The sequence below is a fragment of the Malaclemys terrapin genome, chromosome 1 (assembly GCF_027887155.1).
Source record: "Malaclemys terrapin pileata isolate rMalTer1 chromosome 1, rMalTer1.hap1, whole genome shotgun sequence".
NCBI lineage: Eukaryota > Metazoa > Chordata > Testudines > Emydidae > Malaclemys > Malaclemys terrapin.
In genome coordinates this window covers 244,752-258,039 of record NC_071505.1, presented here as the reverse complement: position 1 = coordinate 258,039, position 13,288 = coordinate 244,752, and the positions used below count along the sequence as shown (strand labels likewise).

General features: G+C 48.4%; 1 protein-coding gene across 1 annotated transcript; it reads left to right on the top strand.

Annotated features, from left to right (window-relative positions):
* The first annotated feature begins 1,452 nt into the window (after window positions 1-1,452).
* LOC128837632 (olfactory receptor 5V1-like) lies at window positions 1,453-9,797 on the top strand. Its single transcript, XM_054028924.1, has 2 exons — window positions 1,453-1,526; window positions 8,823-9,797. The coding sequence occupies exon 2, from the start codon at window positions 8,841-8,843 to the stop codon at window positions 9,795-9,797; it is 957 nt and encodes a 318-aa protein (XP_053884899.1). The 5' UTR covers window positions 1,453-1,526; window positions 8,823-8,840.
* The last annotated feature ends 3,491 nt before the right edge of the window (window positions 9,798-13,288 follow it).

The following is a 13,288-nucleotide window of genomic DNA, read 5'->3' as shown; positions in this document are numbered from 1 at the left end:
TCAAATTCAAAACAAAATTATTCAAAATGGTCAAAAGAAAACATTTTGATTGACTCAAACCTCGCTTTGAATTTTGTTTTGCAAAAATTCTCAAGATGGACATTTTGTCTTGATTCAGGACAGGAGCTTTTTTTTTTTTTTTTTTAAATTTCAAAAACACAGGATGGGGAAATGCAGCTCTGCTGCTCAATCCATGTCAGGTGCTAGACTTCGGGCGAAGAAGTCATTTCACAATGGGTTGGGAGGGGCTGAGCCAGTTGTCACAAGTTCACATTCTGGAACGATGCTGCTCAAATGCCTCTTAGGACCAGTTTCAAGGAGGGGGATCAGGGCCAGGGAGTTGCACCACTGAGGGATTTCTTCATCAACAGGGCCAGCTTCAGCACATATCCCAGGTAAAGTCTGATGGGCTCTCAGTGGGCCCCTATGTGCTCCCATAGCAAAGCGCTGCCCAGTATGCAAGGAGGGCAACCGTGCCCCACTCAACCCACTCACCTGTATGGCTTGGTCTTGGCTACACCCACGTTGTCTCCTTGCCCTGGGGCTGCAGTTCATCCAGTGTAGGCCTGGAGGATTTCTACTTTCTCATTTTTTATGTAACCCTGCTGCCAGCTGTTGTCAGTAGCAAAAAAGATGGTGCAGGGTTAGGTACAGTATGATCCGAAGGGCAGTAGGGTCAGGAGCTGGGTGTGATGCAGGGGGAGGTACAGCAGGATCTGAAGGGCAGTAGGGCTGGGAGCTGGGGTGTGAGGATTGTACAGTATGATCCGAAGGGCAGTAGGGTCAGGAGCTGGGGTGTGAGGATTATGCAGGGGGAGGTACAGTATGATCCGAAGGGCAGTAGGGTCAGGAGCTGGGTGTGATGCAGGGGGCAGTACAGCAGGATCCGAAGGGCAGTAGGGTCAGGAGCTGGATGTAAGGACGAGTGTTTGGGTGGGGTAGATAAGGCAGGATCCTGGGTCTAAGTTACAGGGGGTGCAGAAGAGAGGAGTGAGTGAAATGCGAGGGTTGAGATGTGCAGCAAAGCCCTTTGGCTGGAGTTAAAGAGTGGGGGCTTGGCGTTGGGAAATCCTGAGCTGGGAGAGGCCAACAAAGTCCATGTATTGGGTTTCAATCAGCCAGCTTAGCTCCAGCACCAACACGCGAGAAGCCCCACGGGGGTGGAGTGGGAAGGGGAGTGTTTTTTTTCTGGGCTTTGTTCCTGTCATTAACAATGAGCCACCTTTGAGAGTCTGTCCCCCCGGGCTCCCTCACCTGGGGTTAAATACCACCCCCTCCATGCAGCCCCAGCCTCAGTGCCATGGAGCAGCTGGGCTTCTCCTCAGGCCGGCGGGTGAGACCCAGGCATTTCCGTGATCTTTCCTCTTCACAGAGCATTTGGTGCGAGTGTGAGCTGCCATCTCTCCGACTCCCAAGGGCAGAGGTGCAGCAAGGGCCCAGCTAGTGCTATTGCCACCCCCTCCTCTCCGCCGTGCCCATGTGGCTCCAGCCGGACTGATCGACCCAGCGACAGGACACCCTGCTGGGTAAGTCGCTCTGCAGCCTCTGCTCGGAGCTCTATCACTCACTGAAACCCAGGGATGAAGGAGCTCAAAGCCAGCCCCAGCCCCTTCCCCATGGGGCTGTCAGTCAGTGATCCTGTTGCTTCCGCTGCATGGAAAGAAAGGGTCAGAGAGTCACTGATTATTTAGCTAAGTTAGATGCGTTCATAAGAACATAAGAAAGGCCGTACTGGGTCAGACCAAAGGTCCATCCAGCCCAGTATCCTGTCCACCGACAGTGGCCAACGCCAGGTGCCCCAAAGGGAGTGAACCTAACAGGCAATGATCAAGTGATCTCTCTCCTGCCATCCATCTCCACCCTCTGACAGACAGAGGCTAGGGACACCATTCCTTACCCATCCTGGCTAATAGCCATTAATGGACTTAACCACCATGAATTTATCCAGTTCTCTTTTAAACGCTGTTACAGTCCTAGCCTTCACAACCTCCTCAGGTAAGGAGTTCCACAAGTTGACTGTGCACTGCGTGAAGAAGAACTTCCTTGTATTTGTTTTAAACCTGCTGCCTATTAATTTCATTTGGTGACCCCTAGTTCTTGTATTATGGGAATAAGTAAATAACTTTTCCTTGTCCACTTTCTCCACATCACTCATGATTTTATAGACCTCTATCATATCCCCCCTTAGTCTCCTCTTTTCCAAGCTGAAGAGTCCTAGCCTCTTTAATCTCTCCTCATATGGGACCCGTTCCATACCCTTAATCATTTTAGTTGCCCTTTTCTGAACCTTTTCTAGTGCCAGTTTATCTTTTTTGAGATGAGGAGACCACATCTGTATGCAGTATTCGAGATGAGGGTGTACCATTGATTTATATAAGGGCAATAATATATTCTCAGTCTTATTCTCTATCCCCTTTTTAATGATTCCTAACATCCTGTTTGCTTTTTTGACCGCCTCTGCACACTGCGTGGATATCTACAGAGAACTCTCCACGCTGATGCCAAGATCTTCTTCCTGACTTCTTGTAGCTAAATTAGCCCCCATCATATTGTATGTATAGTTGGGGTTATTTTTTCCAATGTGCATTACTTTACATTTATCCATATTAAATTTCATTTGCCATTTTGTTGCCCAATCACTTAGTTTTGTGAGATCTTTTTGAAGTTCTTCACAGTCTGCTTTGGTCTTAACTATCTTGAGCAGTTTAGTATCATCTGCAAACTTTGCCACCTCACTGTTTACCCCTTTCTCCAGATCACTTATAAATAAGTTGAATAGGATTGGTCCGAGGACTGACCCTTAGGGAACACCATTAGTTACCCCTCTCCATTCTGAGAATTTACCATTAATTCCTACCCTTTGTTCCCTGTCTTTTAACCAATTCTCAGTCCATGAAAGGATCTTCCCTTTTATCCCATGACAGCTTAATTTACCTAAGAGCCTTTAGCGAGGGACCTTGTCAAAGGCTTTCTGGAAATCTAAGTACACTATGTCCACTGGATCCCCCTTGTCCACATGTTTGTTAACCCCTCAAAGAACTCTAATAGATTAGTAAGACACGATTTCCCTTTACAGAAACCATGTTGACTATTGCTCAACAGTTTATGTTTTTCTATGTGTCTGACAATTTTATTCTTAACTATTGTTTCGACTAATTTGCCTGGTACAGACGTTAGACTTACCGGTCTGTAACTGCCGTGATCACGTCTAGAGCCCTTTTTAAATATTGGCTTTACATTAGCTAACTTCCAGTCATTGGGTACAGAAGCCGATTTAAAGGACAGGTTACAAACCTTAGTTAATAGTTCCGCAACTTCACATTTGAGTTCTTTCAGAACTCTTGGGTGAATGCCATCTGGTCCCGGTGACTTGTTAATGTTAAGTTTATCAATTAATTCCAAAACCTCCTCTAGTGACATTTCCATCTGTGACAGTTCTTCAGATTTGTCACTTACAAAGGACGGCTCAGGTTTGGGAATCTCCCTAACATCCTCAGCTGTGAAGACTGAAGCAAAGAATCTATTTAGTTTCTCCGCAATGACTTTATCGTCTTTAAGCGCTCCTTTTGTATCTCGATCATCAAGGGGCCCCACTGGTTGTTTAGCAGGCTTCCTGCTTCTGATGTACTTAAAAAACATTTTGTTATTACCTTTGGAGTTTTTGGCTAGCCGTTCTTCAAACTCCTCTTTGGCTTTTCTTATTACATTCTTGCACTTAATTTGGCAGCGTTTATGCTCCTTTCTATTTGCCTCACTAGGATTTGAATTCCACTTTTGAAAGGAAGTCTTTTTATCTCTCACTGCTTCTTTTACATGGTTGCTAAGCCATGGTGGCTCTTTCTTAGTTCTTTTACTGTGTTGCTTAATTTGGGGTATACATTGAAGTTGGGCCTCTATTGTGGTGTCTTTAAAAAGCGCCCATGCAGCTTGCAGGGATTTCACTTTAGTCACTGTACCTTTTCACTTCTGTTTAACTAACCCCCTCATTTTTGCATAGTTCCCCCTTTTGAAATTAAATGCCACAGTGTTGGGCTGTTGAGATGTTCTTCCCACCACAGGGATGTTGAATGCTATTGTATTATGGTCACTATTTCCAAGCGGTCCTCTTATAGTTACCTCCTGGACCAGCTCCTGCGCTCCACTCAGAACTAAATCTAGAGTTGCCTCTCCCCTTGTGGGTTCCGGTACCAGCTGCTCCATGAAGCAGTCATTTAAAGTATCGAGACATTTTATCTCTGCATTTCGTCCTGAAGTGAAATGTTCCCAGTCAATATGGGGATAATTGAAATCCCCCACTATTATTGGGTTCTTAATTTTGATAGCCTCTCTAACTTCCCTTAGCATTTCATCATCACTATCACTGTCCTGGTCAGGTGGTCTATAATAGATCCCTAATGTTATATTTTTATTAGAGCATGAAATTTCTATCCATAGAGATTCTATGGAACATGTGGATTCATTTAAGATTTTTACTTCATTTGATTCTACATTTTCTTTCACATATAGTGCCACTCCCTCCCGCCCCCTGCACGACCTGTTCTGTCCTTTCGATATATTTTGTACCCCAGAATGATTTTGTCCCACTGATTGCTCTCAGTCCACCAGGTTTCTGTGATGCCTATTATATCAATATCCTCCTTTATCACAAGACACTCTAGTTCACCCATCTTATTATTTAGACTTCTAGCATTTGTGTACAAACACTTTAAAAACTTGTCACTATTTATTTGTCTGCCCTTTTCTGATGTGTTAGATTCTTTTTTATGTGAATGTTTATCATCTGATCTGGCCCTTACATTATCCTCTTCCATCCTCTGCTCCTGACTATACCCTGGAGATTCTCTATCATTAGACTCTCCCCTAAGAGAAGTCTCTGTCTGATCCATATGCTCCTCTGCAGCGGTCGGCTTTCCCCCATCTCCTAGTTTAAGTCTACAGAGTTCAAGTCTACGGAACCTGATGAAATTCAGCCTACGGTATTTAAGGAAGTAGCTGAAACAATGTCATGACCATTAGCAATTATCTTTGAGAACTCATGGAGGACAGGTGAGGTCCCTGAAAAAGGGCAAATATAGCACCTATCTTTAAAAAGGGGAACAAAGGCTGCAGGGAATTATAGACCAGTCAGCTTATCTTCACTATGTGGAAAAATACTAGAAAATAACAGTGGTATAAGGACAAGCCAGCACTGATGTGTCCAAAACACAGCATGCCAAACCAACCTCATTTTCTTCTTCGAGAACGTTACAGGCCTAGTGGAGTGGGGAAATAGTAGACATGATGAATCTTGGTTTTAGTAAAGTTTTTGACATAGTCCCAAAGGACATGCTCAAAAGCAAACTAGGGAAATGCATTCTAGATTAAATTACTCTAAGGTGGGTATGCAGTGTTGTAGCCGGGCTTAATCTGCAGCAAGGGAGATTTAGGTTAGATATTAGGAAAAGCTTCCTAACTCTGAGGGTAGTCACGCTCTGGAAAAAGTCTTTCAAAGGAGGTTGGGGAATCCCTGTCACTGGAGGTTTTAAAACCAGGTTGGGCAAACACCTGTCAGGGATGGTCTAGGTTTACTCGGTCCTGTCCCAGCGCAGGGGGTTGGACTAGATGACCTCTTGAAGTCCCTTCCAACCTGACATTTCTATGATTGGTGGGGTGCAGGAGCTGAAATCCAGCAGGGCGTCCCCCCAAGTCCTGGGCGTGCAGCGGACCTGCACCAAAGAAGAATCACGTTGACAGGTGTGGAAGGGAAATGTCTGTGCCGGTGGAACATTGCAGAGCAAAGTGATTTGCTGTCCAAGCCGCATGGGAGCAAAACTGCTGCACAGTCCCTAGCAGCAGGGGCCACAGTTTCTCAGGGCAGGGGAGCTGCTCTCTCCCAGCACAGATGGCGAATTCACCCCTGTGCAGAAGTCCAGCCCTAGGCCTAGGCTGCATTCCCAGCACCTTGGGAAACCCTGAAGCTTTAGGAAAGTGACCGGACGGCTGTGCAAAGCCTCTGACAGTGCAGCTAGCGCCACAGCTAGCTGTGGGGCGGGACGAGTAGGAAGGAGAGCGACCTTGTTATTCACTGCCAGAATCTCCTCCCGTGCGGCTGCCTGCCCTGGAACGCCAGCATTGTCTTTAAAAATAGGGAAATCAAAAGGAAAAAGAACCTTAACCCGGGCTCCCGGCCAGACTTGTGAACACAACATTAAGACAGTGTAGTGGTTTCCACAGCAACATGAATTCAGCCACAGAACTGGACTCTGCAGTTTCTCTCCTGTTTCTGGGCTGCTGTTGTAACAACCCTGGATTCTGACTGGACCCTCACACACACTGCACTAGTTCAGGCTCTCACTGAGGCTATATATACACTAGCCCTTTTGTAGGTGTAACTTATGTCGCTCGGGGGTGTGAAAAAACACCCCCCTCAGCGATGTAAGTTTCACCGACAGAAGTGCCGGTGTTGGCAGGAGACGCTCTCCCACCGACATCGCTACCGCCGCTCGTTGGGGGTGGTTTAATTATGTCGACCTGAGAGCTTGCTCCTACGGGAGCGATCAGCTGCTTCGGTACAGCTGTGCCGCTGTAAGCTCGCTAGTGTAGACATGGCCTTAGTCTGTTCCTCCCAGTGTCTCTAGGTTATGAGAGGGAAGCTGTTCACTTTCTTCTCATCCCTACAGATCTCAACCTTAAAGCCCTTCAGAGGAAAAGGCAAGAAATCCAAAATGAAACAACAACCCCACAGCAGGAAGTTCTTCTGAACCCCATCAGTCAGAGGCTGGCTCTTGCCCTGAGTGGGAGGCTTTACAGCTCTTATAATTGTGTTATTCTATTTCATGTGGCTCTGAATGCTCTCATTATCTATAGACATGTGGGACCCTTCTCGGCTTCCTACTGAGCTTTCAATCGATTGCATTCAGTTTCCTTGTGTGTACCCTAGCGTGGTGCATTACGGACTGTGCTGGATTGCAAGCTGTGATCTTGAGTGGGTGAGTTTTCTGGTTCTGCTTGCAGGCTAGGGGTTCTGTGGTGAAATTTCTGGGAGCAGCAGTCAGGCTAGACAGAGGTGGGGTGTTGTGTCTCTCTGTCTTAGGGAGCAGCTTATTTCCTTTCTCTCCGATTTTTGGTTCTGTGTGTAATTGTTCTGAATTCTAAGACAAAGCAGTGCTATGCTGCAGCCTTCCGGCAAAAGTATTTATATTTTTAGCTAAACTTGTCCGTGTGCATGCTGTGAACATAACAGAGAAACCGGCTCTTGCAAGAGAGGGTGAACAGAAGCAACCGCTCTACTTCTCTCTCCCTTTCATTATTTTGTAGCCCACCATCTAGCCCCTCTAATTTGTCTCCTCTCTAAACTAAAAGGTCTCAATCTTTTAACTCTCCCTTCAAATGGATATTGTCTGGGTTTCTAGCACACATTTAAGAAGTGCCTGTGTTTTTGCTATATCCTGTCTCAGACAGGGTGACCAGAACGATCCAGCGAGTTGGCCCACTGAGTTATATAACAGCACAATCACAGTTTCAATATTAGTTTCTATCCCATTCCTTACACATGCTAACATTTTCTTTGCTTTGTAGACTTTAACAGCAGAAGGGATCATTAAATCAGCTAGTCTGACCTCCTATATCTCTCTCTCTCACACACACACACAGGTCCTGCGCATTAAACCCAACAACCAAAATTAGACCAAAGGATTATAGCCCAGAGTTGCTCCTATATTGAATGTAACAACTTGTGTTTGGCTAAAGCACATCTTCCAGAAAGGTCTCCAGCCTGGGTCTGAAGACATAATATGGCTAATCCACCACTTCTCTTGGCAGTTTGTTCCAATGGTCAATCATTCTCATTGTTAAAATTGGAGCCTTATTTTTAATTTGAATTGGTCTGGCTTTAGTTTCCATGCATTGGTTCTTGTTACACCTTCTCCGCCAGCTGCCCTTTACTAGCAGTATTCCCCCCACGAAGGTACTCACACTTGGCAATCGAGGTTGCTCTTAACCTTCTTTTTGGTAAACTAAATAAATCAAGCTCCTGAGTCCCTTAGTGCAGGCCAGTTTAGTCCCAGCCCTCGAATGATTGTTGAGCCTTTTCACTGATCTAGAGCAAACTTGATTGCCTGGTAAATGGGAAAGCTTCATATGGCCAAATGTAACGTCATGCACTTAGGAACAAGGAAAGTAGCACCCACATGGGGGAACAAATATTTGACTGTAGCTGACTCTTTAATCTAGCAGGCCAAGGCATATCAAGAGCCAGTGGCTGGAATAGCTGAAGCTAGACCAATTAACAGGCTGTCAGCTCAGGCAGGGCACTGGCCTACCATGCACTCCTCCCTGCATACGTGCCCTGCACAATGTGGTCCCAATCCTGACTAGGAACCTGATCGTTCTGTAAGACACAGGGCTCAGGAAGGACAAAACTATTGGAGGATTGTGGGGGTGGAAGCTCCTGGCAGATTCAAGGTATGTCTACATTGCAATTAGACGCCCATGGCTGGCCCCATGCCAGCTGACTCAGGCTCACGGGGCTGTTTGATTGCTGCATAGACCTTCCTGTACAGGCTGCAGTCTGAGCTTTGGAACCCTCCTACCTCACACGGTCCCAGATCCCTGGGCTCCAGCCTGGGCCTGGATGTCTACACTGCAGTGAAACAGTCCCACAGCCCAAGCCCTGTGAGCACAAGTGAGCTGGCAGTGGCCAGCCCCAGGTGTCTAACCGCAGTGTAGACATACCTTAAGTGTCCAGCCCTTCTGCATGTGAAATTGTGCTGCTGAAGGTGGTTTAGCTCTGAATTCCTGACTCACTCCCAGTCTCTTCTCTCTTCCTGTCCCTCCCCCCACAGACAAACTTTACTGGCCTCATGGAACAGGAGAATCAGACACAGGTGACAGAGTTCATCTTCCTGGGCTTCTCCAGCCTTCTCCATGGCCAGGCCTTCCTCTTCCTGGTATTCCTGGCGATCTACCTCGTCACCCTGGTGGGGAATTCCATGATATTCACCCTCATCCAGCTGGATTCCCATCTTCACAGCCCCATGTACTTTTTACTCAGCCACTTATCCTGCTTGGATATTTGCTTCTCGTCAGTCACAGTCCCCAAGATCCTGGTGAACTTCCTGCGTGAGCAGGAGACCATCTCCTACTGCGAGTGCATGGCCCAGATGTTCTTCCTGATGTCATGCGCGGGAGCCGAGTGCGTGCTCCTAGCCGTCATGGCCTATGACCGGTACGTAGCCATCTGCAACCCCCTGCGCTACACTGACATCATGAGCCGGAGGGTGTGCGTCCCACTTGCCATGGGGTCCTGGCTCTGGGGTCTCCTGGACTCAGCCATACATACCTTCATGGCCTCCAGCTTATCCTTCTGTGGCGCCAACCAGCTTCACCACATCTTCTGTGATGTCCCTCCCCTGCTGAAGATCGCCTGCAGTGACACCTATGTCAATGAAATGGCGCTTCATGCTGCTAGTGTCTTTGTGGGCCTGAGCCCGTTTCTGCTCATTGTCATCTCCTACCTCTACATCCTGGTAGCCATCCTCAGGATCCGCTCCAACACAGGAAGGTGCAAGGCCTTCTCCACCTGCGCTGCACACCTGATTGTCGTCACAATATACTTTGGGATGGCCAACCTCAACTACAATCGCCCCAGTGCAGGCTACTCCATGGGGGTGGACACCCTGGTGTCCACGCTGTACTGCATTGTCACCCCCATGCTGAACCCACTCATCTACAGCCTGCGCAACCAGGAAGTGAAGGGGGCCCTGAGGAAGGCTCTAGGGAGCCAGAAGAGGGAATATGCTTCCCCAGGCAGGCAGTGAGGTCCAGGCTGAGGTGAGAGCTGGGGGGTGACTCCTGCTCTGCTCTGACTGTGATGGCTCCTCCTCACACTTCCAAGGGAAATGGCTTGTTAGATTTGGCAGCTGTGTAAGGAGCCAGGGGATGGGGCAGAGGGACTCCTTTCACAGCTACCATTGCTAGCAAGGCTCTCTGCCATGTCTCTGAAGCTAAATGGCAAAGTAAGGAGGGAATAGGATACAAGCTAATCTAGAATGCTAGGTTTGTGTCTCTGTAAGCTGAGCACGGACAGAGCTCATCAGACTGCGCCGCTGGACCTGCCGCTCTGAGATGTGCATCGCATTGGAACTCAAGAGAATCACTTACACTGCAGATGAAAATATCCTGACATGGGCAAACACTACGCAGCTGCAGACGGCAGGGCATGTGATATTGGAGACAGACAAATGGCCAGCACTCATGGTATCAGCCTTAGCCGCTGGCTGCATTTCAAAACGAACAATTACAGCCATTTTTAGCACTTCTAGTCTTCAACGCTCTTGACAGACAGACAGTAACTCACGAACTGCATGTGGGCAGTCACAACTGCATATTTTGCATGTGCAAATCTGTTGCACATGTTTGGAAATATAACGCTAGGCTTCTCTGCCTGGCTGATAGAGCAGAAGGTGGTTTCAGGGAGTCACACATCGCAGAAGCAGTGTGTGACCTGCAGCTAATCAAGGCCTGTCTTTGTTCTGCATCATGCTCGACCTGAGTCCTGTACAAAGCCCCTAGATTCTGCAAAACTGATTCAGAGCCATTAGAGTAGCATCAGATTAATAAAAGCTGTCGTGTGAAATAATTCAATCAGCAAAAATCCCCTCTCCTCCCACACACACTCACTATTGATTATCATAATATTCAGATTATTTTAGGCTGCTCCATAATTTTCAGATTTCAAGGTACTGCAGAGTTTTGTATTGAAAATGCAGAACTACATTGTGGGAGCTGAGTGTCTGAGCCACAGGGGAGGCAGTTTGGGATGGGGATACCCACATTCATTTGGTTTCCATACAACCATAAAAGCTAGAAACATAATTGTTTAAAAAGTTCGTATTCTGTTCAGCAGGGGCTGGGCTATTTCCGGGCAGCAGGATTGTTTCACACTTTCTGCCGGGTGAGGCAGAGTCACCGATCGCTCCCTTCCCCTCCCTGGCAGATGAGTGCTGGAAGGTTGCTTCCCTCTACAGGGCACCCAAGGCTGGAAGAGGAATGAAGGGGTTGGGGGAGTTGAGTCTGGGCAGCTTCTTCCATGAGAGAGTTCCCAACTCCTAGCACTGCCCCTACACCACTTCCTCTCTGGGACACCATCTGGCTAGCTGCCAACAGGGGGCACCCCTTAGCCGCTTCCGGAAAGAATGTTTATGTAACCTGAGGGTGGGGTTTGCCACTTAGCACCAGCTGGATTACAGCAATTTTCATGGATCCCATTTGACTGGATGTATTCGCACTCCCCTGCCCCAGAAGAACAGACGTGCCCCTGCCTCACTGGGCCCTGCCCGCGAGAGCCTCTAGAGCAGTGGTAGTGGAATGTTAAACTGTATTGCACTGTTCAGCCACTAGGCGAAACCTGTGTCAAATGTTTTCTAAGCGAACGTGTCACTGCATTGACTGAGCTCATGAGGAGCAGATCTGGAGTGCCTCTGGGGCAGACACAAGCTCTGCAGCCCGTCCGTCCCCGGTACAGGAACATGACACCAGGGGCACCAGGCAGAAACACAAGAAATAAATAGCAAATGTTTCCAAGAGTCCAGACATTCCTGAGGCGAGGGGACAGGACAAAGTACTGCAGGGAAACTGCTCCAAAATAAATCACGCAATTGCCTTCCCGTGTCTGTAAAGAGTGCTAGTAGCAATGTGGCTCTGTGCCCAACACCGAACAGGGACCTTACGCTACTCCAGGGCGCTTGAGTCATCCATAGCTGCGAAGCTCCCGGCGACCCTCAGCTAAGAGGTGCTGGCACAGATGGAGTGAGCGCTGATAGCCAAGGGCTCTGCTGCTTGTTGCTGAAGCTGTCACTCATGGGCTGTGCTTTGTGGGACTTAGCCACTCAGCTGTTACTAAACAGCCCCAGGGTTGGGTTCTTACTACTGGGATGGTATTTAAATGGCTCTAAAGTAGTAGTTAGTGAATCCAAGCCTGGGGATTGTGGGTCTGGCTCAGAAGCTACCAGAATGGTGCTTGGTGTGCAGTGGTTTGAGCATTGGGCTGCTAAACCCAGGGTTATGAGTTCAATCTGTGAGGGGGCCACTTAGGGATCTGGGGCAAAATCAGTACTTGGTCCTGCTAGTGAAGGCAGGGGGCTGGACGCGACGACCTTTCAGGGTCCATTCCAGTTCTATGAGATAGGTATATCTCCATATATTACATGAGTCTGTTTGCTCTTTAACAGAAGGACTTGTATTGGATTTCTTTGTATACGATCAAAAGAAATGGCTCACACATTACTCCTACCCTACTCCAGTTCAATCCATTCCCTGCACCCTGTTGTGCATTGGGCTTGGGGCAAGCTGTGAGAGTTACCCAGCTCTCTCTCGTGTAACAGGCCAACCCCAGGGTGGGCACACTGCAGATGTACTTTAACAAATCCCAGTACAGGCTCCCAGAACTGGTGCATGTGCTGTGGTCACTGGGGTTGGTGGGTGGGCTCTAAAGGGGTTGGAAGGATGAGACACAGGGATGGAAGGGCTCTGGGAGGTTAGACTTAGGCCCTGACTCAGTTTTACATTGCTTTCAATGGGAGTATGGAGCTCAGGGCTTGGTGCCAAGGGCCATATTAGCCCTGGCTCTTGCCAATGGGACACAAGGCACCTCCCTCTCCCACTGTGTACATAAAAGGGTCAGCGACACATGCTAATCATGCCGAGGAGCTGGGGAGGGGGTAGATGGGGCCATGGCCCTAGGGTGACCAGATGTCCCGATAATATCAGCATCATCCCGATATTAGGGGCTTTGTCTTATATAGGACCCTATTGCCCCCTCCCTCCCCATCCTGATTTTTCACACTTGCTCTCTGGTCCCCCTCCACAGCCCTTTCCCCAGCCACACCTCAGCCCTCGGGGTGAGTAGGTGTACTGAGGTAGCAGGCGGCCCCCACTCGAGGGATACTGCAGCTTGTGCCCCTTTGCCCCCACTCCTGCAAGCTGGAGAGCTGGGTGGGGGAGGTGCTTGTGTTTCAGGCGCCAGTCCTCGCTGAGCTGCCCCAGCTGGGGTTACACACACAGTTCAGCTGGGGGGCTGTTACAGCGCAGCTTGCTAATAATAGCACGTGGGGTTCACATCCCATTGGCACCCCACTCCGTCCCCCACCTCTGGCGGCAGGTAACCTGGCCCTAGATCCACAGATTTAAGGCCAATTACCTGGTCTGACCTCCTGCCTAATGCAGACCAGAGAATTTCACCCAGTGATTCTTGTCTCCAGCCCAAAAACTTGCGGTTGAACTAGACTGACTCAGAGAGGACTCCAAGCTT